We start from the raw sequence: 24,597 nt of genomic DNA on the forward strand, positions 1-24,597 counted from the left end.
TCTGAGTTATAGTAAAAGACCGATTGAGCCCGTGCAGAATTTTAGAGCCTCACTGTCTAGGTTCATACAAGGGGTAGGTACCAAAGAGTGGCTAGAGAGGAGGCTGCATTCTGGAGAGGAGGAGAAGAAAAAGTATTTAAATATTCAAACAAAGCTCACAGAATTGAATTGTAAAATATATTCCCTATTTTCTGTACATACAGCGCCGACCATTCTGGGAATCTAGTGTATTGTCTTACCAAAGTGGAGGGTCTTTGAATCAGAAACAGCCAAAAGATTCCTTGGCCTCAAAGGAACTGTTAGCGGTGGAGAAGCATCTCATTGGTACGTATGAATTCCGTCTCTATTTAGTTCTTCTAATAGGATACCCTGATAGGATACCTATGTACTGTAATAATTATGAAAAATGTACATTATAAATGCTGGATAATTATGCAAAAACAGAAGCAGGATTATTACCATTTGTAAAGACATTGGGCTCGATTTTAGCGTCGGGTTTCCAGCGGGGGGCCCCGAAAATCCCGATACCAGTCACGTGACCGGATCGTGCCGAGATCCCGGCCACTTCCGGGTGCCGCGCTGACGTGCGGGGCTGCGTGCGCAGGCCCCGCTGTTGGGAATCCCGCAGGCAATTAAAGCCAGCGGGGTTCCACTTGAGTGTACTTACCTTGCTTGTTGAGGTCATTAAATGAGCTGAAGCAGCTGTCAAAACAGGAAGTGTGGGATTTTAGCTTCAAGGCAGTGAATTTCACAGACTGGGGGAAACAATCTCCCTTCAACCGGTCGTGTTCCAGCCAGCAGCCTGTGGCAGCTGCCAAGGTGCACTCCACAGCGGGTGGGAGAGCCCTCACCCACGCAGGAGGCCACCGCGTCACGTAGGGCAACCCCTGCCCTCCACCACCCCCCGCCAAGCCAGAGGACAGACCGACGTGAAACCGCAGCCCCAGTGCGAGGAACCTGCACAACCCCTCAGACCAACACCTGCCAGATGGGTGGTGCGTTGCCATCCTCGGAGGACGAACAGCATGACCAGCCCCAGCAGCCTCGCAGTCCACGCTGTCCACCTCTGACACGTGGAGCTCCACAACAGAGTGCTGTGACACATCCACCTGTACAGCAGGAGGGAGGGCTACTGCAGAGAGAGACGCGTCGCAGAGGGCACTACCCTCCGCACAGGGTCCACAGACCGAGGCGCAGCTCCCCGGACCTCTCTGAGCAGCAGTGCACACGGAGGCGCAGATTCACTCGACATGTAGTCGTGGAGATCTGCAGACTCTTTCATGCCGAGCTGCTCCTGGCTGGCCCCAGCACCATCTTCTTACCTGTCGCTGCCAAAGTCACCACTGCCCTCCACAACTTCTCCTCCGCATCCTTACAGGGTGCAGCCGGGTACACCGCCGATGTCTCTCAGTCGTCTGCGTGGAAGAGCCCTGGAAATACACCTGCACCTACTCTGCAGTAACACAATGGGTGGCATCAGTGGTGGGTCCTCATAGTGATACCCAGGAGCGGGCATTATTGGACACAACAGACAGGATTCGCGGAGACATGGCAGTGGTGGTGCCAATATAATGTGTGATGTTTGTTGCTCTGAAATTCAATATAGGTAACACCCATGGCAAACCCTCAGACACCCTTGTGCATCCCCTTCATGCTCACGACACGTTTGCCGTACGCTGCCTACTGCACATATGCGATGCATGCCCTGTGGCTGCAGCACAGGTGGTGGCAGGTTGAGTGAGGCTGGCCGTGAGAGAGATGCACGAGAGGGTGAGTATGGGATAGAGCCATGAGATTGTATGAGGATTGGGTTGCGTGTTAGTGGCGGGAGAGTACTGGCGAGGTGAGTAGGTGCAGGTAAGATGAGGATGGGGTTTGAGTGGTGATGTGACAGAGTAGTGTTGGCGGTGCCGAAGGAGATGTGGGGTGGGGGCAGTGTTGTGGCAGACGGAGTGTAGGGGAAAGACTACGTGTTCTCATTGTGGCTGACCTACTGAGGTCATTGCAGTGCCTCCTGCACTGTATGCAGGTGGGCGATATGTTGGTGGTGCAGGTGACCCCCTCTGCCACCTCGAGCCAGGCCTTCGTGGTGGCAGAGGCAGGCCGCTTCCTCCCGCCCGCCGGGTGGAAGATCTCTGTCCTCCCCCTCCTCCTCACCCCATCTGATGATACCTGGGGTGAGGCATCATTAAACTGGGAGCAGCCTTCCCCCTGGGCTGCTCCATGCTGTAATTTGTTCCATTGGTTGCAGCATCTGTCAGTGGAGGACTGCCCCTTTAAGTAGAGAGCCTCCAGCTGACAGATCGTACTGCGCATGCGCAGCCCGCCCGACGCACAGACCAGCAGCGCAGAGCCCGGAGGAGCAGGTAAGTGATTCCAATTAGTACATTGCCTGCTATGATCGCGCGGGCAACCCACTAATTTCACCGGGCGCGGAGGCCACGCACCCGAAACCCAACCCGCCGGAAACCCACAGGCCTGCTAAAATCAGGCCCATTGGCTCTGAAAACCCTTTGGCTCACGCCACCAGTGTACGTGAGCTGGAGCGGGTGCTCCTGACTCCGCCGGGGTATCAGGATCAGGGTGGGGTCAGCACATTAATATATATTAGGATGACATGCATACCAGTATGGACACATATTGGGCTGCAGATGGCGAGGCAGAAACGTGGCAGCAGCTGGCCATTCGGGAAGCTGCTGGTGGCCCTCTCTTAGAGTATAAACTTCCTCACTGATCGCTCCCTTTCCAGTAGCGTTGACTTAAATTTCCCATTGTTTCATTTCAATCCATTGAGCCCTACTTCCGCCCCTTGGCTGACCTGCACGCTGGATTCATTCCAGCACCCATGTCACTGAGCGCTAGGGAGGTAGGGGCTGAGGAAATTCATGTTGTGCAAAACCCTTCCCCTCGGACCCACTGCCTCTGCCATCAGGAGCCAAGTTAAGGGCAAATCGAGGTTCCACCTACCCTAGGCCCCTGCACAAATTGAAAGGCAGCCGCCTGCTGGGATTTAGAATGGAAAATCAAGAGTGCATGTTGCTCGCTAACAATCCTTCCTGCCCAAATTTCCTCTATGTGCTGCACATAGGTGATTCTTTACGCCAGATTGCAGTGAGGAGAAAATCTGCCGCATCGTGTTTTGTACTGTTTTAGTTTGTTAAACAGTAAGTACTTCCATTGAAAATTCTTTCCCTTGTGGCGCTAATCCCGCTGGTATAAGGGAAGCTTGATATAAAAATACAGGACCATTGATGTAAATAATATATTGCACTGACAAAAGCACTGAATGCCACTATACAATATTAAAACTTAATTAAAATCTCAATTACTGATTGCACCCATTTAATCACTGTAGCTCATTTTTATGCAGTCTTCTTAGGATTACTTAAAGCTTTAAGTAATCCTGACTTTCTAATAACTTTGTTTCTTTTTTTCATCTTTTTCTCACAAGTTCTCTCCCCTTCCCTCATGAAGACATTGAATGTATGCTGGGAACACAGTCCACGGGTGTTGAGCACCCTCTAATGCCTCACCCAAGTAGTGATTGCATATTTATATCTCCGAGTTGATCTGTTATTCTCCAAGGGGCATGGGTGTTTAGCAGAGGGTCACTGTGTAATGAGCAATAGTAGGAATGACGAAGGCATGACTCACCTCATTACCTTGAATACCCTCTCTCTGTCATTCCCTGAGGATGACCGGAAAATTGACCTATTCACAAGGAGCTTCTGGAAACAGTAATGCAGATGTTAACTCCAAACCATTGTGAGAACTCATATTGCTTGCCACAGTGGGGTTTTCTAATCTTGAAGGAGAGGTGTTTAAATGGAGCCTGGTCCTTCCCCAGTGATAGCAAAGGTATATAATCTTCTAATCCTCCTTAGATATGGGGGTGGAGAATTGCAAACATTACACCCTTGTTCAAAAAAGGTGTAAGGATAAACTCGGCAACTACAGGCCAGTCAGTTTAACCTCGGTGGTGGGGAAGCTTTTAGAAATGATAATCTGGGACAAAATTAATAGTCACTTGGACAAGTGTGGATTAATAAAGTAAAGCCAGCACAGATTTGTTAAAGGCAAATTATGTTTAACTAACTTGATTGAGTTTTTTGATGAGGTAACAGAGAGGGTTGATGAGGGCAATGCGGTTGATGTGTATATGGACTTTCAAAAGGTGTTTGATAAAGTGCCACATAATAGGCTTCTCAACAAAATTGAAGCCCATGGAATAAAAGGGGCAGTGGCAGCACGGATACAAAATTGGCCAAGTGACAGGAAACAGAGTAGTGATGAACAGTTGTTTTTTGGACTGGAGGAAGGTATACAGTGGTGTTCCCCAGGGGTAGGTACTAGGACCACTGCTTTTTTGATATATATTAATGACTTGGACTTGGGTGTACAGGGGACTATTTCAAAATGTGCAGATGACACAAAACTTGCAAGTGTAATTAGCAGTGAGGAGGATAGTAATAGACTTCAAGAGGACATAAACAGGTTGGTGGAATGGGCAGACATATGGCAGATGAAATTTAACGCAGAGAAGTGTGAAGTGCTACATTTTGGCAGGAAGAATGAGGAGAGGCAATATAAACTACAGGGCACAATTCTAAAGGAGGTGCAGGAACAGAGAGACCTGGGAGTATATGTGCACAAATCTTTGAAGGTGGCAGGACAGGTTGAGAAAGCGATTTAAAAAGCATACGGGATCCTGGGCTTTATAAATAGAGGCATAGAGTACAAAAGAAAGGAAGTTATTTTGAACCTTTACAAAACACTGGTTCGACCACAGCTGGAGTATTGTGTCCAATTCTGGGCACCGCACTTTAGGAAGGCCTTAGAGAGGGTGCAGAAGAGATTTACTGGAATGGTTCCAGGGATGAAGGATTTCAGTTATGTGGATAGACTGGAGAAGCTGGGGATTTTCTCCTTAGAGCAGAGAAGTTTAAGAGGAGATTTGATAGACGTGTTCAAAATCATGAAGGGTTTATATAAAGTAAATAAAGAGAAACTGTTCCCATTGGCGGAAGGATCGAGAACCAGAGGACACAGATTTAAGGTGATTGGCAAAAGCACCAAAGGTGACATGAGGAAAAATTCTTTTACGCAGTGAGTAGTTGTGTTGGGGGTGGTGGAAGCAGATTCAATCGTGGTTTTCAAAAAGGAATTGGATAAATACTTGAAGGGAAAAAATTTGCAGGGCCATGGGAAAAGAGCGGAGGAATGGGACTGACTGGATTGCTCTTACAAAGAGCCGGCACGGACTCGATGGGCAGAATGGCCTCTTTCTGTGCTGTAACCGTTCTATGATACTATGAGTAGTGTATTTGCCAGTCATAGTTCTTTAACTCTGTGACATTGCAAAGGAAGAGGTAGCGCATAACAACGGAACTGGAGGGCACACTGGATACCAGATGTAATATTATTATTTGATTTTATAAGTTTCCTTTATTTTATGGTTTAGTTCTCTATTAGTTGTGCCCCTCTAAAGAGGGGGCAGTTTTGTTCATTTTTTTTTGTTTGATGACACTTGGGCAACCCAATGTCTCCTTATAGTTTATTGAGAAAAGGCTACTGGAAACGTTACGCCTACATGAGGGGGAAGCTTTGCAGCTTGTAGGAACACAAACAGGAGAGGTTGTAAGAGGTCGCGAAGTAGATGACGAGGTGCCAAGATCAAGTTATTAAAGGCAGGGCAAGGGGGAGCAGAAGTCTTTTTAGCCTTATGTATAGTAGTGGCCAAGCAATCAGCCACTATTTGTTCAAGGAGGAGTCATGTAAATGTTTACACAGATGAACAAGCTTCTGTGTTTTTGAAATCCATGGGGATGACATAGAGGAAGAGGCCAGCTGCTCAAATGAACAGCCAGGCTCACCAAGATCCATAACTCTTCCCTCATCCTCCCCAATTCTGACATGGCATCTTACCTGTTTCAGCGCCAGCCCAGGTACATGCACTCAGGAGGAAGTAATTAGTGAGTCAGAAGGGTTCTCACTATGTGAAGCACCTATCAGTAGAAAGCATGAGAATCTTGGAGTGGAATAAGGGAGAGAGTACTGTCCCTGAGCGCTGTGGAGAAATTACCGCCCTCATCTGAGGAGCCTATGGACCCAGATCTCCAGCTAAGTCTTCAAAAGAGCAATGATTCAGGAGCATAGATCTCATGTGGAATCACTGGAGACAGTTGCCTTACGTATGGTTGAGATGATAAGGAAGTTGGAGGAGTGCACTGCTATACATTGCAGGAAGTTTCTCTTGGCAAGAACACCCTGGAGAGAGTGACGAGAGATTTCTGAAGCAATAAGGTACCACTAGGTGTTTCTAATGACTTTGGTGGCTTCTGGGGTGGCAACTACTACTGATCCAATAGATTCTGTGACAGTCAGCCTGAAAACAACACTTTCACAGGGCTTGATTGGCACTATTTGGTCTGTAATGATACCGACCTGTAGTACATCTGAGCCTGTGCCATGCACCAGTGAGTTGAAAGGAATGGCAACAGATGATAGTGACAATGAACCAACGTCTTTAAAGCCCCTCAAATGCAAGCACCTAAGGGAGTTTCAGACCTGGGCCTGGCTCCCTTGACAATGCATGAGAATGGCAATCAGAAGCTGGTCCTGAGGGACAGCAGCTTCACTGAGATGAGAGTCAACTCTGTCCTTGAAGGCTCCAGAGGAATCTTTGCAGTCACCTACCTCTCAACCTCGCATCACTTTAAGAATTGAGAGATTAGGAGGAAGTAAGGTAGCTGGCATGAAGGATAGATACAGAGGTAAGAAAGAGTTGCAGTTAGAGTGCAGGAAATTATTGGAAATTTTGGTGAACTTAGTTGTGGAAAGTAAAAATTGTTTGACCACATAGCCTTCAGAGTTCATTTCAGTAGATGTTCATTGTTTGTTTTTATTCATTCTCGGGATGTGGGTGTTGTTGGCAAAGCCAAAATTTGTTGCCCATCCCTCGTTGACCTGACAACTGAGTAGCTTGCTGAGCCACTTCAGAAGGCAGTTAAGAGTCAACTACATCAGTGTGGGACTGAGTAGGTAAGGACAACAGGTTTCCTTCCCTAAAGGGCATTAGTGAAGCAATTTGGTTTGTATGACAATCTGACATATTCATGGGGTTCGATTTCGGAATGGCAGCGAGGTGGGCGGGGGTCAATGGGCGCGCAGCAAACCCGAATAATAAAAACTTACCGTTCCCTACGCGATCGCGACTTAATTGGTGCCCTTAACCTTGTTTCCGGGTTTGCCGTCCGAAAGCTGGGCATGGGTGGACTGCGCACCTGCATAACAGGCTGTTAGCTGGAGCGTCTAGATTTAAAGGGCCATTGCTCCAATGGATTTTGCTGCAGCGAAGAGCAAGAAGACCCATTGGAGCAGCACAGGGGCAAGGCTGCTCCAAGATTCAGCGATGCCTCACTTCAGGTGCTACTGGCCAGGATGAGGAGGAGGAGGGAACTATTTTACCCGGCCGGCAGGAGGAAGCGCCCTGCCTCTATCACCAAGAAGGCCTGGCTCGAGGTGGCAGAGGAGGTCATCAGCAGGAGCAACATCTGCCGCACTGGGGTCCAGCGCAGGAAGCGTTTCAATGACCAAACTAGGTCAGCAAAAGTGAGTGCACTTACTGATTCTCCTGCATTCCGTGGTGTACATCACCTCTTCCCCACCCCCCAACTCATTCTGCACTGCCAAGACTACCCCATCACATCACTCCTCACACCCACATAAGACTCATCCTCAACTTACCTGCACTTCCTCATCTCCCCATTTGTGACCCCACCACTACCACTCACCCCAATCCTGATCCAATGTGATGTCTCCCTCTGATGTACCTCTTTCACAGTCAGCCTCACCCAAAGCAATGCATTCATCGGTTGGCTACTTCACCATCACTCACACGTCTGTACTTTCTCCCCTTCTAGCAGACGAGAGCGCAAAATGCACGCAAGAGGGCGAGGACTGGAGGGAGGCCACAGGAAATAGTGGTCCTCATAGACTTGGAGGAGGAGGCCCTGGAGATCTGCTGCAATATCGAGTGCCTGTCCATCGGGGACGCTGAGACTGGCACCCCACAAACATCTGGTGACACAACTTTAACGTTCATCACACCCAACATAAATTGATGTTAACAATGCTTAGCATGTTGAACACCTCAGTATACTTATCACAACATGACACATCTGTGATGATGCTTAATATTGCCGTCTGTCTCTTACAGGCCCTTCAACGACCGCAGTGACAGCGGAGGGCGATTCCTCAGAGGAGCTCCCGGCCTCTGAGGGTGCACTGTCACATCTTAGCGAGCCATCCACCAGCACAGATACTCACCTCTCGGTGGGTCCTAGTAGTCAGTTAGTTGGGTTGGCACCTGGTGAGTCACCTCACACAAGTGAGCACGAACAGACACTGGTGGCAGGGAGAGCCCGCGTCGGTGGGTGCATTCCTCTCCAGGCTCTGCTCAGCTGGACGCAGATGCTGAACCCTGGGGGCCATCCTTTAAAAGGAGAATGATCGAGGGACAGCAGCAATTTTGTGAGGTACTAGAACAGGTGCCACGCACACTCTCCACAATAGCGCAGAGGTTGGAGGATTCCAACTGCTGCATGAGTGGAATGGTGGCACAGGTATGGGAGGGAATCTCTGAGATAGTGTCGCAGGGATGTGAGGAACTGTCTGAGATAGTGTCACACGTAACTGCGGAAATGTCTGAGTTAGTGTTACAGGGAGGTGTGGGAATGTCTGCGATGGAGAGAAGGCTAACCTCCATTGAGCTTCAAGCATGGCTCACAAATGAATCCATTCAGGCCCTGGCAACAGCTGTTCGGACTCACGGTGAACAACATTCTGATGCCTTAAACAGGCAGACAGAAACTTTACAGCTGGCCTTACAAGACATCATACATGTCCTCCAAATTGTTCTCTGGCAGGGTGGTAGGGGTGATGTGGGCCTGGTCCAGGAGAGGGATGATGGCGAAAGGGGACATGGAAGTGGGGACGCCACTCAAAGTGCTCCCGTTGCCCCCCTCTCAACCAGTAACCGCAATGCTGCCTCTTCACCAGGTGGCCGAGTCTGCCCCTGCACAGATACAGGTGGAGCAGTCTTTGGAGGGGCCCTCATGGGCTCCAAATCCCATAGGGCGTAGGCCGAAAGCACCTAAGCAGTCCGGCCATGGACATGGGCAACCTGCCACTACCTCTGCTGCAGCCACAGGGGATGCACCATGTAGAAGCGGTAGGAAGCGGAAAGCTAAGGATTTGTGATCATGGAGGGTATGCACAAGGGTGTCTGACAGACTGTCATGTTTTTCATTTATATTTGGTTTTTGTTGAAGTCGTGTTATATGTTACCATTCTCACCACTACTGCCACGTCTTGTCCATTCTTGCCTGGCTTTTGTGATAGTTCCCTTTCATGAGGTTCACCATGAATGGAGACACTTGGGGCTCAATTTTGGGGGGAAATTGTAGGGGCGGGGGGGCTCCGGAAATCCCGTTCGGGTTCAGAAACTGGCTCCAACCTGCCGACTTCCGAGTTTTCCAAGAACGCACCTGTGTGCGCGCGGGTGACCCGAAACCGGAAGTCCCGCCGGCAATTAAAGCCGGCTAGATGACAGTTAAAGAGCCAAATGTACCTCATTGAGGTACTTAAGGCACTTTACTTGTGACAGATTAAGTGATTATAACGATTTTTAACTTACCTGGGCGGCTTGCCCACCACTTCTGATTCTCGCCTGGTGAAACCAGGCATGAAGGGCTGGATCAGGGAAAAAGAAACAAAATAAAGTACATCAAAAACCATAGAAGGAAATTAAAACACAAAATCAACCAACCTTTCCACCCTGCTCCGATGTCTGATGTCCCCCTCTTCACCCCCCCCCCCCCCCCGATCTTCCACTCTTTCCCCCCCCGATCTTCCGTTCCAGTGCCGAATGACGTCTCGCTCTCTTCCTTGCTCCCCCCCCCGCCTTGCTTTGCAGCTCCTGACAGCAGCCAGCCTGTCAATCAGGCTGGCTGCCAAGCCCGAAACCCGGAAAGGGCGTTAATTATCAGCAATCACCATGCGATCACATCAGAAACTGTAAGTTTTGTTTATGCGGGTTTGCCACGCACACCTTCACCCCCCTCCGCTGTCAACCCGCCACCATTTCAAAATCGACTCCTTGATGCCGCCCAGTGGATCACTCTACAGTGGGTGTATGTGTAGTTGCAGGACTGTTTTGTGCGGGGTTGGGGGGGGGAGGTGGGCTGGTGTTGGCACTGCTCATTCCAGGTGGTGTGAGGACTGGATTCTTCTCACTTTGTGATCTTACGAGAACCGTTCACATATGAGTGACTCCCTGGCCTCGCGAGCACATGGGTTCATCGTCCTCTTCCTCCTATCGCTCCTGCTCCTCCTCAATGTGGATGGCAAATGTGGATGGTGGATGAGGACATGGGGCCTCCTCAACGGGTACCCCTCTCTGTTGTGCCACGTTGTGCAGGACACAACGTACTACAATAATGTGACCCACTCTCGCTGGTGCGTATTGAAGCGCTCCCCCAGAACGATCGAGGCACCGAAATCACATCTTCAGCAGTCCTATTATATGTACAATTATAGACCTGGTGGCAATGTGGATGTTGTTGTATCGACACTGTTCCTCAGAGGTGTCATGAGCCATGTGTGCAGGGGGTATCCCTTGTCCCCGAGGCTGTTTGGTGCATGGAAGAGGTCCTGGATGTTGGATTCCCTCAGAATGAAGGAATCGTGGCAGCTGCCAGGGAATCTGGCGCACACATGAAGAAATCTTTTGTGGTGGTCACAAATGAGCTAAGTGTTGATGGAGTGATGATACCCCATTCTGTTGATGAACAGCCCTGGCCCGTGTGGAGGTGCTCGGATTGCTATATGGGTGCAATTAATTGCACCCTGTACACGTGGGAAGCCAGCCACAGAGTTGAATCCCACTGCTCTCTCTGTCTGGCTGAGGTCGTCCATGGGGAAGTTTACGTTTTGCGAGGCCCTGCGAAACAAGCCGTCGATGACCTCCCTATGCATTTGTATGCAGACGACTGAGAGACCCCGGCGATATCACCGGTGGCACCCTGGAAGGATCCGGAGGCGAAGAAGTTGAAGGCAGTGGTGACATTAACAGCGACGGGTAATGAGATGCCGCCAGACCCAGCCGGGAGCAGCTCGGCATGAAGGAGGCTGCAGATGTCTGTGACTACCTGCCGACTCACTCTCGGCCTCCGTATGCATTGCTCCTCAGAGAGGTCCAGGAAGCTGAGCCTTGGTCTGTAAACCCTGTGACAAAGGTAGTGCCTCTTGCGACTTCACTCCCTCTGTCGTTCCCCTCTGTGCTCTTGTGCAGGTGCCTGTGGCGCAGCACTGTGTTGTGGAGCTACAAGTGGCGGAAGTGCACGCCGTGCCTGGCGAGGATGGTGATGTTCCTCGTCCTCAGATGTACTGGTGAATGCAGCCAAGGTGCTCCCATCTGATGGTGTCAGTTTGAGGGGGTCTGAAAAGTTGGTGAATATGTATAAACAGAACAATTCTGAGTGGAAACCAAGAATTTTCAGTCTAAACACAAAGATCTTCCAGCCAAAAGTTTGTCTGAGAGAACTGAGTGCCCTCATACAATAACTCATCTTTTATCCCCATCTATCAAATGCCCAAATGGCTGCCAGCTGAAACATGACTCGTTCCCCATGGCGTGTTTCAGACAGCACGGGAGACACGTTGAGGCAGCGTTGAAATTGCTTGTCTTCACTCTTAATTAGATTTATTGAATTCCTTGTTTATAATATTGTCCCACCGGATTTTCTTCGCCCCCCTTCCCCCAACACACCCGCAGTTCCGTTTTAAAATTGAGCCCATGGTCTTTTTTACTGATACCAGCTGTTTATTTTGAGGTTTTTTTAAACTGAATTCAAATTCCCAAACTGCCAATTGGTGGAATTTGAACTCATGTTCTCTGGATCATAAGTCCAGGCCTCTGGATTACTAGTCGAGTAACATAATCACTATACTACCATACCTGTATCGAGATGGTGTTTTTGGAGGGCAGGCCTGCAGCAGCAGTAATGGTCTTCTGGCTGCTGTCCAAAAACAGCTCCAAACTCCCCTTGCTGCATCTGCAAAAAAAGGGGTGTTGCCTCTTTGGTGATTCCATGCACTTGATGCCTGCCCTTTTCAGATCCTCTGAGCTGTGAAAGTCTGGGAAAAAGAAGTGCCCACTAATTATAGGCAACGCTCCCCTCTGAACTATGCCCAGTGAAGACCCTTGAAAATTAGAGAGGAGACGTGGTAATGTCTTTCCCACCTCATTTACATGGCATTTGAATCCCTGCACCTTCTCCAGGCACAAGCACATAGCCTGCTCTTGAGGGAAACCCCAGAAGTACCAACACAATGCAACAGGGGTGGAGACCTAACTTAACAATTCTGCACCCCTTTTTTTATATATACTGGGAAATGACCAGGTGCAAAACTGAGGTAAATTAGCCCATATTTCTTTCATGTTATAAAGCTGACTGCAAATAACTATTCTAAACAAACTAAAAGCTGCCATATCCTTTACTCCCTTCTGTGGAATTCCTAGTAGTTGATCCTTCAATGCCAGTATTTTCTTCTTCTTATCAATCAATTCACATTTATAATTCTTTTTCTTTTCTGCCCTTAAATTTTGTTCTCGTGTATGCATGGTGGGTTGGGTCTGATGTTGCGTGTGAATTGTAGACAGTAGATTACTTACAAGTGTATACATTTGAACCTCATTATTTGTGGTCAGGGACAGCCCAAGAATATTTAATTCATACTTATAATAATTGTTGTAGCATGTTCCTAACAATGTGTAGACTCTGGTTCAAGAACATCACTCAAACTTCAGCCATAAGAACCCATATGTTCACAAAGTGCAGTGATGCTTTTGCATGTGAATTGTTGGTACTCGTTTAGTAACATTCACATGTGGATTTAAGTGGTTGTGGCGAGGCACACTCCATGAATATTTAGTTCATATTTCTACCAAATTATAGGTTACTTAAATCGCTGAAGGCTCTTGTTTTTAATTAAAACCCCAAACAAAATGATACAATACATTTTTCGCATGAATTTGCAGCTGGCAACCTCTTTTATTTCTGACCAATTCATTTTTCTTGCTTTTGATGTCTTATTTGGTTTTGGTTTGTGTGTAATTTAGTGCAAGTTTCAATCAGTAAGGATTCTCCATTAAAGAGTAATGTTAAATACCATCCCTGCCATAAATATCCACAGATTGTTAATCTTGGGATTTAATAGAAACAAATATAAATCATTTTTTAGTCAGGAATGTTTCCCCCGGTGCCGCCACTTAATTTGATTACATCATGTGATGAGATCTATACTAGAGAAGGGAATGTGAAGTTTTCCTGTTTAACATGTTAACATTACACAGACAGTAAACTGCCTCTACTGCTTTCTCTTAGTGTTTCTCTTAGTTTTCAGTGAAATTTTACCATCAAAGCTTCATACTTGCTTCCTCACTTACAAACATCATCATTATAGCATTACCAAATTAAATAGTGGCATCCAGGGATGTACTCCTGACATTAAAAAATTCATAGGCCTGGCATTTTCTTGATGTAATTTACACCGCTGTTGACTCTTAATCCAGAGGTTCTGGGCCTCTAATGATGTCATTTCCGGGCCAGGCCTCTGATGATGCCAGCTCGGGGACAGCAGCTCGATGATATCTCTTCCTCAAACTTCCAGGAGCCCAGTGCCTTGCTGTCTGAAATCAATCTGTGCTGGTAAATTAAGGATCTATCACTAGAATAGTTGCTTTTGGTGAGTTGTGTGCTTGCAATTCGTAGTGCTACAATTGATTATCTGATCAACTATTTTAGTCGTATAATTGCAGTACTATTAACCTCTGTAGTGATTCATGATGGTATCACCAACAAGTAAATTAATCATAGTAGTGACTCGTGGTCTCCTAGGTAGTTGTACAAGACTGGTGCCTCGCACTTCTCCTGGCTTAATTATCCTGTGCAAAATCATCTTGGGGAATCCGCCAGGTCTTCACTCTGTGAAAATCCATGGGTTTGATTTCACTGTATGAAAGTCCATGAGTATAGCCCACTACATGCTGCATGTGGAGTCCACTGCATTTGGTGTGCTCTGTGTAAAACCCTCTGTGTCCTTTGTTTGGTGCCCTTTGACTAGTGAGTGCATAGTGTTTTGCTCCATGTGCCCATCGTCTGCTGTAATGTAAAATTGTAGCATGTTTGGAAAGGCCCAAAATATGTCCTTTTGTCTGCAGTGCACAGGTGTTTCCTCCATGTGCTCCCCCTGTGTCCTTTGCTGCACATAAAGCTGCAGCACATTTGGTGCAGTCCACCATATGTCTTCTGTCCTCTGTACGCACTCACTAGACAAAGAGCAGCAAACAATGGAGATAGAGGGCTTCACATGGAGCACACTAAGTGCACTGGTTTCCACATGCGGCATGTAGCGGACTATACCCGCGGACATACTATACTTATGCAGGTTAGAGCAGCCTGAGGTTAATAGCACTGCAATTGCACAATTAAAGTAGTTAATCAGACAATCAATTGTAGACTGTGAGACCACATGGAGCACAGCACCTTCTCAAGAAACTATTAGGAACCCATTGTAGCAGAGTGGCTGGAGGCCCTGACCCCTGAGTAAGTGTGGCCCTTTTAAGAAACTTCCCCTATACGTGGAGGGGTATGGCCATTTTAAAAGACCTCAATTTTAAGAAGTAATTAAGGCTGGAGTGGGTGGAGACTTTCCCCAGTCAGGTGAGAGTTAAAAGGGTGAGGCACATGAGAAATGGGGCTGCTGCTGAGATAGAGCCCTTTGAACACAGCCCAAAGAGGAAGCGAGACAGTAGCTGGGCCTGAGGCCTGTAAAGAAGCTGATGAGCTGAAAGGCAGTTGCAAGAGCCTGGGATTGGGAAAGCGTACTAGGTGTCGCCAAAGGTTACTGTAGTGTATCTTTGTATGGAGTGAATTAAAAGAAACTTGGTATGAATTGATCAAGGACTATTGTTTGTTGTATGATGAAGGGTATAAGATGGTAGGACTGTGTGACACCACTAACTACTGAGATTAATGAGAATAATAGAATGGCAGAGGGAAATGTTTTAGTGGGGACAAGGGCTTCAAAGGTGAAAGTGTTGCTGTGATGGCTGCTGTTGCAGCCTGCATTGTTAAAACCCTTTGATAAAGCATGTTGTGTTCTGTCGCAGGGTGCCTTGTCTAACCTCGGAGGTTTGTGTACTCAGTTCAGCTTGGCTAATGGACAACACCGTGGAGCTTTGGAATAACTTCTAAGTTTAGTGGGACTAGTTAGTTCAGAGTGATGCTGGAAGAGCAAGTTGTACTTCCTTAGAATGGCGGTGAGTGTCATTCTGGAATGCTCTTGTCAGCCTGCAGAGCTTTGCTTCCTCGGGGTGCGGGTCAGCTTCGGTTGGCATGTCATCTTGGGATAGTTTGATGGAGTTTGCAGTCTGGTTGAACTTCGGATATCCTTTTGAGGAGCTGGGTCGCTAATTCCTGGATAAGGGCCAGCAAAGACAATTGACCAGATCTTGGAGCTTGTAAAGCCTTCGATGCATTGACAGTCTGGATGCCATGCCTGCTGGAGGTGTCAGTTTGAGGTGCAGCATCACTGATGGGTGCTTTGTCAGTCGGGGCAAAATGTCAACTTAGGTCAGAACTGGAGAATTGTGTCTCTGTCAAAATGCTAAAATTGGGGAATTTCCCTGATGGCGTTGGTAACGTGGCAGTGTGAGACTTATTCTTGGCCATGCAATCCCGCTAGCAGCTGGCTGCATCCTCCAGGAGAGGGAGTAATTCACCGAAAATCCTAGTGAGAAACCCGAACCCGAACTCTATCTGTTAGAATGCTCATTTCCTAATAAAATGGAGAATTGTAAGGGTTCCACACAGAAATGAAGTAATGTTTAATTTATTCCTTTGGGCAAGCATGGACAAGTGATGTGCGGGCAAGTATTTACCATTCATAGTGTTCACCTCTTCTTCAAAAAGTAGAAACTGAGCAGCTTGGAATCTTTCTTAAAATGATTTCCCAAATTCTTAAATTTAATACTGAAGGGGAAAAAAATTCCTACCCTGACGTAAAATGTCCGAGTTCATGGATATATACCAATTCTTTTTTTATTAACTGTGTGGCTGTAAGCACTCTAGATGCAAAAGAGCCAACCAATAAATCAGCAAATGGAAATGCAGCACAAATGAAATGATTAATGTACCTCTTGGTATATGCTCCTCAAACAAATGAATTACTTGAGAGGAGCACAGATGCACATGGCACCCCGACTATTAAAACTGGTGTCCTCTCACTAGCACAGCATTCCATCTAACTCAACCATCAAGTTCTCAGTTAAATAGGGAATTTCACTATGGTCACTCTTTTCAAATGCGACACATCATAATTAATTTTCATGGATTTTTTTTTTCTTTTGAGTGGGGGGGGCTTCAATTATCCCAATATAGACTGGGACAATAACAGTGTAAAGGGAGGAATTCCTGAAATGTGTTCAAGAGAACTTGCTGTAACGGTGTGTTTCCAGCCCAACGCGGAAGGAAACAGTGCTGGATCTTGTTCTGAGGAATGAATTGGGGCAGGTGGAGCATGTTTCAGTGGGGAGGCATTTGGGGAACAGTGATCATAATATCATTAGGATTAGAATAGTTATGGAAAAGGACAAGGAACAATCAAATGTGAAAATGCTTAACTGGAGGAGGTGGAAATTTCAGTGAGTTAAAAAGGGATCTTACCCAGCTGGATTGGAATTAAAAATTGATAGGCAAAACAGTAATTGAAGACTGGGAGGCCTTTAAGGAGGAGTTGGCTCGGGTACAGAGACACATCCCTATGAGGGGGGAAAGGAAGAGCATCCAAAGCTAGAGCTCCCTGGATGAGTAAAGATACAGGGGTTAAAATGAATCAGAAAAAGGAGGCTTATGACGAATGTAAGGTTCATAATACAGTTGAGAACCAGGCTGAATACAGAAAGTATAGAGGAGATCTAAAAAAGGGAGCTAGGGGGGAAAAGAGAGAGTATGAAAATAGGTGAGTGGCTAACATAAAAGGGAACCCAAAAGTCTTTTATAAACATAAATAGTCAAAGCGTGGGATCGATTTTAAGGATAAAAAGAAGAGATCTTATTGTGGAGGCAGAGGGCATGGCTGAGGTACTAAATGAATACTTTGCATCGGTCCTCACTAGAGAAGAGGATGCTGCCATTGTAGCAGTAAAGGCGAAGGTAGTAGCGATATTGGATAGGATAAAAATAGATAGAGGTACTTAAGATTGGCAGTAATCAAAGTAGAAAAGTCACCCGGTCCAAATGGGATGCATCCTAGGTTACTGAGGGAAGTAAGGGTGGAAATTGTGGAGGTTCTGGCCACAATCTTCCAATCCTCCTTAGATATGGCGATGGTGCTGGAGGATTGCAAATGTTACACCCCTGTTCAAAAAAAGGGGAGAGGGATAAACCCAGCAATTACCGGCCAGTCAGCCTAACGTTAGTGGTGGGGAAACTTTCAGATACAACAAACCAGAACAAAATAAATTGGCACTTGGAAAAGTATAGGCTAATAAATGAAAATCAGTATGGATTTGTTGAAGGAAAATAATGTTTGACTAACTTGATTTGAGTTCTTTGAAGTAACTAAGAGGGTTGTTGAGGGTAGTGTGGTTGATGTGTATATGGACTTTCACAAGGCATTTGATAAAGTGCCACATAATAGACTTGTTAGCAAAATTAAAGCCCATGGGATTAAAGGGACAGTAGCAGCGAGGTACAAAATTGACTAGGTGATAGAATTTTTTTTTTATTCGTTCATGGGATGTGGGCGAGGCTGGCATTTATTGCCCATCCCTAATTGCCCTTGAGAAGGTGGTGGTGAGCCGCCTTCTTGAACCGCTGCAGTCCGTGTGGTGAAGGTTCTCCCACAGTGCTGTTAGGAAGGGAGTTCCAGGATTTTGACCCAGCGACGATGAAGGAACGGCGATATATTTCCAAGTCGGGATGGTGTGTGACTTGGAGGGGAACATGCAGGTGGTGGTGATCCCATGTACCTGCTGCTCTTGTCCTTCCAGGTGGTAGAGGTCGCGGGTTTGGGAGGTGCTGTCGAAGAAGCCTTGGCGAGTTGCTGCAGTGCATCCTGTGGATGGTACACACTGCAGTCACTGTGCGCCGGTGGTGAAGGGAGTGAATGTTTAGGGTGGTGGATGGGGTGCCAATCAAGCGGGCTGCTTTGTCCTGGATGGTGTCGAGCTTCTTGAGTGTTGTTGGAGCTGCACTCATCCAGGCTAGTGGAGAGTATTCCATCACACTCCTGACTTGTGCCTTGTAGATGGTGGAAAGGCTTTGGGGAGTTAGGTGAGTCACTCGCCGCAGAGTACCCAGCCTCTGACCTGCTCTTCTAGCCACAGTATTAATGTGGCTGGTCCAGTTAAGTTTCTGGTCAATGGTGACCCCCCAGGATGTTGATGGTGGGGGATTCGGCGATGGTAATGCTGTTGAATGTCAAGGGAAGGTGGTTAGACTCTATTTTGTTGGAGATGGTCATTGCCTGGCACTTGTCTGGCGCGAATGTTACTTGCCACTTCTCAGCCCAAGTCTGGATGTTGTCCAGATCTTGCTACATGCGGGCTCGGACTGCTTCGTTATCTGAGCGGTTGCGAATGGAACTGAACACTGTGCAATTATCAGCGAACATCCCCATTTCTGACCTTTATGATGGAGGGAAGGTCATTGATGAAGCAGCTGAAGATGGTTGGGCCGAGGACACTGCCTTGAGGAACTCCTGCAGCAATGTCCTGGGGCTAAGATGATTGGCCACCAACAACCATTACCATCTTCCTTTGTGCTAGGTATGACTCCAGCCACTGGAGAGTTTTCCCCCTGATTCCCATTGACTTCAATTCTACTAGGGCTCCTTGGTGCCACACTCGGTCAAATGCTGCCTTGATATCAAGGGCAGTCACTCTCACCTCACCTCTGGAATTCAGCTCTTTTGTCCATGTTTGGACCAAGGCTGTAATGAGGTCTGGAGCCGAGTGGTCCTGGCGGAACCCAAACTGAGCATCGGTGAGCAGGTTATTGGTGAGTAAGTGCCGCTTGATAGCACTGTCGACGACACCTTCCATCACTTTGCTGATGATCGAGAGTCGACTGATGGGGCGGTAATTGGCCGGATTGGATTTGTCCTGCTTTTTGTGGACAGGACATACCTGGGCAATTTTCCACATTGTCGGGTAGATGCCAGTGTTGTAGCTGTACTGGAACAGTTTGGCTAGAGGCGCAGCTAGTTCTGGAGCACAAGTCTTCAGCACTACAGCTGGGATGTTGTCGGGGCCCATAGCCTTTGCTGTATCCAGTGCACTCAGCCGTTTCTTGATATCACGTGGAGTGAATCGAATTGGCTGAAGACTGGCTTCTGTGATGGTGGGGATATCGGGAGGCGGCCGAGATGGATCATCCACTCGGCATTTCAGGCTGAAGATGCTTGCAAACGCTTCAGCCTTGTCTTTAGCACTCGCGTGCTTGACTCCGCCATCGTTGAGGATGGGGATGTTTACAGAATGCAGAGATTTGTAGTGAACAGTTGTTTTTCAGACTAGAGGGAAGTGTATAGTGGTGTTACCAAGGAGTCGGTATGAGGACACTGCTCTTTTTGATATATATTAATGATCTGAACTTTGGTATAGAGGGTATAATTTCAAAGTTTGTAGATGCCAATTTTAATTAGAAAGATTTGTATCACATAGTGGAAATGTAGTAAACAATGGGGAGGATAATAACAGACTTCAGGAGGACTTAGACTGGTGAAATGAGCAGACACATGGCAGATGAAATTTGTCAGAGAAGCATGAAGTGATGCATTTTGTTAGGAAGAATGAGGAGAGGCAATATAAACTAAATGGTACAATTTAAAGAGGATGCGGGAATAGAAAGACCTAGGGGTGCACATACACAAATCTTTGAAGGTGACAGGACAAGTTGAGAAGGCTGTTAAAATAGCACCTGAGCTTTATTAATCGAGGCATAAGAGTACAAAAGCAAGGACGTTATGCTAAACCTTTATTAAACACTGGTTAGGCCTTAGCCAGAGTTTTGTGTTCAATTGTGGGCACCGCACTTTGGGAAGGATGTCGAGGCCTTATGGAGGGTGCAGAAGAGATTGACTGAAATAGTGCCAGGGATGAGGGACTTCAGTTATGTGGAGAAGCTGGAGTTGTTCTCCTTAGAACAGAGAAGGTTAAGAGGAGATTTGATGGAGGTGTTCAAAATCATGAAGGGTTTTGATAGAGTAAATAAGGAGACACTGTTTCCAGTGGCAGAATGGTCGGTAACCAGAGGACACATGTTTAAGGTGATCGGCAAAAGAGCCAAAGGCGACATGAGGAAACATTTTTCACACAGCCCGTTGTAATGAACTGCTTGAAAGGGTGGAGGAAGCAGATTCAATAACTTTCAAAAGAGAATTGGATAAATACTTGAAGGGGGGAAAAAATTTACAGGGCTGTGGGGAAAGAGCAGGGGAGAGGGATTAATTGGATCGCTCTTTCAAAGAGCTGGCACAGGCACGATGGGCCGAATGACCTCCTCCTGTGCTGTACCTACAATGATACTATGAGTATTTTGGTGTAAACAGTGAGTACTGACAAACATTATCAGGACAGATACATTCATCAATCCAGTTATTTCATTGATGTGTTTTTAATTTGATTCAATAGCACATGCTGAGAAGTTTTGCTAGGGCTCCATATTCACTGGATAGGGGGAAAAAGGAAGTGTCAGTTCTTTTCAGTGATTTGGAAATGAAGCTTGAGTAACCCTATTTTTAAAAAATCAATATATAGTGATTACAATCCCTTGTTATCCATGCAGGAAGAATAGTTTAATCAGGAGATTGATGGCGGTAACAAACACCTCTTACCAATTGCAACTATTTTTAAAAAGTAACAATAATGGGCAAAAAAAACAAGTGGCCCATTTTTAAAAAATATCTTGGGATACCAGCAGCTCCAAGTTTAAGTATTTCCTGGACCAGCCATTTTTTAAAAAAAGAAACACTAGTTAATCTCCCATGGTATTACTCAAGGACAAAAAAGTTTTAAAAATGTATTTTTCTTTCAGGCTGTAATTCTGTGTCTGTCCTCTCCCATTGCAGCCAATTTTAATTAGAAAGATTTGTATCACATAGTGTTACTCTTGAAAGGTTCATTTTACTATACTGGTGCTATGACTTATGTAAACTAAACTGTTCTTATTGCAGAACTTGACAAGGATCTTGCTACAAACGTATTAACAATTGAAACTGAAAGGCAAAGGAGTTCCAAAATTCAAAGTAGATTAAATATGTCAAATTACCATGGAAGTCTGTCACAGATATTACTGGGGCAGAATTCTCGACCTCGAACACCACCAAGTCTTATTGGGAAAGAAATTCCACTTCAGTTCCAAGGAAGTAAATTACCACAGAGTTCCAGTAACCAAAAGAGTAGGCCAGAGACTCCCAACAGCCAGTATAACAGGCCTCGAACGTCATCAGCTCAAGGAAGTAGGCCTGCAACCCCTAATAGTAAATTATTTCGAACTGCAATTTCTAACAACCCGGCGAGTAAAGAAGACATCTTCAGCAATCCAAGGAATAGACCGGTAACACCCACCAGTCAAGTCAGGAGACCCCAGAGTTCTCCAGCTACCCAGGCTGGAATAAATGCTGAGAATCTTGCACAAAGGAGCCATTTGTCTGAGGTGAGAATAAAGAGATTCACATGATAGTTGGTAATAAATGATTGAAAGACTGAAGAAGGAACCAAAACATTTGGAAATTATATTTTCTGTCTATGCACATTAACTTATGAGAATGCTGTCAGAAAATAATTTTAGCATGAGGAAAATTTGGATAAAGGTTTCAGTGTGTAGTTTTGACGTGAGCATTGCAACTTAAATTAATATTAATGAGGGGAAACATTATTTTCTTGCAGTGTTGCCAAGGAACGCAAGTGGCTCAAGCGTACTTTAAATATACTATCTGAATATTTACTTTCACATGGGACATGAAAAATAACAGCATAATTCATAGAAGAAAATGTATTCTTAAGTTTGATGGGCCAGAATTTACTGTAGCCAGTGAACGAATGGTGCCTGCCGTTTGTTAGATTTGCCTTTGCCTGTTTAATTTCCATGGAATGCAAATGCCACTGGAAGTTGCTGTCAGTGGGAGATGGAAATGGCATGGCACAGCACCCTCTACAGGGCATCTAGGATCTGTGTCAACAGGCCAAGCAACTGTGTATCTCCTTAGATTGAAGGATTGTGAAATGAACAGTGCAGAGTCTGAACTAGGAAGTGTAAGTTAGAATAGTGAATTCAATGTCAAATCAGGTACAGATAGCGAAATAAAGAGGGAACAAAAGATTGGTTTGAGAGAGAGAAAAGAGAAAGTAAAAAAAAAATGTAATTTAAATTTAAAAATAAAATCTCCAACAGCAATTAAAACATGAAGGAATGAGAATCCACACTTGTAATAGTTAATTTTCAGTGCCAGAGAGGTTGTTTGGCAGTAAATAAGACTTATCATGCCGTTAAAAAAGGTACTTAGATGGAAATGGACAAGCCCTAACTTTCTGTGGTGAGTTTAGTTCGTATCTACCATCCAAGTACAGGAACTTGATGCCGTTCAATGCCTGACTCACCATTGAAATGCAATGAGATGCCATTTTCACCAAATTAGCGGCGGAGTGGCGCATCTCTGACAGCAACTTCCAGATTTTCATGTTTAACTGTGCATCTGCCTTTGCTTGAAGTTGCTGTGTGATTTGCACATAAATAACGCTGAGCGCCGTTAGCCTCACTGTTATTTTGACAGCAAATTCTGGGCCAATGGCTCCACCCTTGTTCCTCATTCATCGATTCGCCTTTTTGGTATTGCTATCTCTTATCTCAAATGCAACTCTCACATCATCACCATAGTTCCAGTTATCTCTGGTTAGCTTGGTTTCCTTTTTCATACCAAAAGTTTGGATGATTACAAGGTAATCACAAATGAGGAAGGCCATTCAGCCCATCTTCACAGCCATGGCTCAGTGATAACACTCTCTCCTCTCCAGTCTGAAGGTTGTGGGTTCAAGCCCCACTCCAGAGACTTGAGACATAATCAAGGCTGATATTTCAGTGTAGTACTGAGGGAGTGCTGCACTGTTGGAGGTGCCATCTTTTGGAACGGACGTTAAACCAAGGCCCCGGTTGACTTCTCAGACTTTTTGAAGATGAGCAGGGGTATTCTCTCAATGCCGTAGCCAACATTTATTCCACAACCAACATCACTAAAACAGATTATCTAGTCCCTAGAATTTGTCCTTGACTTTAATACGAGGATTGGATTTGTAAACTAACATGAGTGGATCAATAAACAAATGAATTCAAAAAAAGTCTCATTGCTGTTTAGTGGACCTTGCTGTGTGCAAATTGGCTGCAGCGTTTCCTACATTACAACAGTGACTAGACTTCAAAAAGTACTTTATTGTCTGTAAAACACTTTGGAACGTCCAGAGGTCATGAAAGGCGCTATATAAATGCAAATTCTTTCCTCCTTTTCCTTCTTTATTGGGGTAGATTCCAAATGTTGATCACTCTGCGCAAACAAACTAACTAATGTCCATCCTAAATGTTTTTGAGAGCTTGAACCTGTCTCTCCTTTTCCTACTGTTGTAATTTAGTTTAAATTAATTTTCTAAATTTACCTTTTCTATACTGTTATCGATGATACTTCTCAGATGCCTCTTTTCAAGGCTGATAAGCCAGTTTTTCTCCAGTCTGTCCTCATCGCTCAGCCCGTTGAAACTTGGAATTAATCTTCTCTGCCATGCCTCCAGCGCTTAGTAATGTCACAGAATGATACAGCACAGAAGGAGGCCATTCAGCCCATTGTGCCTGTGCTGGCTCTTTGAAAGAGCTATCCAATTAGTCCTACTCCCCTGCTCTTTCCCCACAGCCCTTTAATTTTTTTTCTTTCAAGTATTCATCCAATTCCCTTTTGAAAGTTGCTATTGAATCTATTTCCACCACCCTTTCAGGCAGTGCATTCCAGATCATCATAACTGCTGCATTAAAAAAAGTTTCCTCATGTCGCCTATGTTTTGCCAATCACCTTAAATCTTGTTCTATGGTTACCCACCATTCTGCCACTGGAAACAATTTTTCCTTATTTACTGTCAAAACCGATCATGATTTTGAACACCTATCAAATCTCCTCTTAACCTTCTCTGCTCTAAGGAGAACAACTCCAGCTTCTCCAGTCTCTCTACATAACTGAAGTCGCTCATCCCTGGCACCATTCTAGTAAATCTCTTCTGCACTCTCTCTAAGGCCTTCACATCCTTCCTAAAGTGTGGTGCCAAGAATTGAACACAATACTCCAGCTGAGGCCTAACCAATGTTTTATAAAGTTTTAGCATAACTTCCTTGCTTTTGTACTCAATGCCTCTATTTATAAAGCCCAGGTTCATATGATTTTTTAACAGCCTTCTCAACTTGTCCTGCCACCCTCAAAGATTTGTGTACA

At 45.8% G+C, this 24,597-nt stretch overlaps 1 protein-coding gene across 4 annotated transcripts in view; it reads left to right on the forward strand.

The window, feature by feature from the left end:
- Positions 1-24,597, forward strand: part of c3h8orf34 (chromosome 3 C8orf34 homolog) — a 506,019-nt gene that overhangs the window by 419,293 nt on the left and 62,129 nt on the right. For all 4 annotated transcript variants that reach the window (XM_067980317.1, XM_067980319.1, XM_067980318.1 and 1 more), the window contains exons 11-12: positions 204-324; positions 21,304-21,785. In XM_067980317.1, the coding sequence (XP_067836418.1) occupies positions 204-324; positions 21,304-21,785 (603 nt within the window). The remainder of the gene's footprint in view (positions 1-203; positions 325-21,303; positions 21,786-24,597) is intronic.

The sequence above is a fragment of the Heptranchias perlo genome, chromosome 3 (assembly GCF_035084215.1).
Source record: "Heptranchias perlo isolate sHepPer1 chromosome 3, sHepPer1.hap1, whole genome shotgun sequence".
NCBI classification, from domain to species: Eukaryota; Metazoa; Chordata; class Chondrichthyes; order Hexanchiformes; family Hexanchidae; genus Heptranchias; species Heptranchias perlo.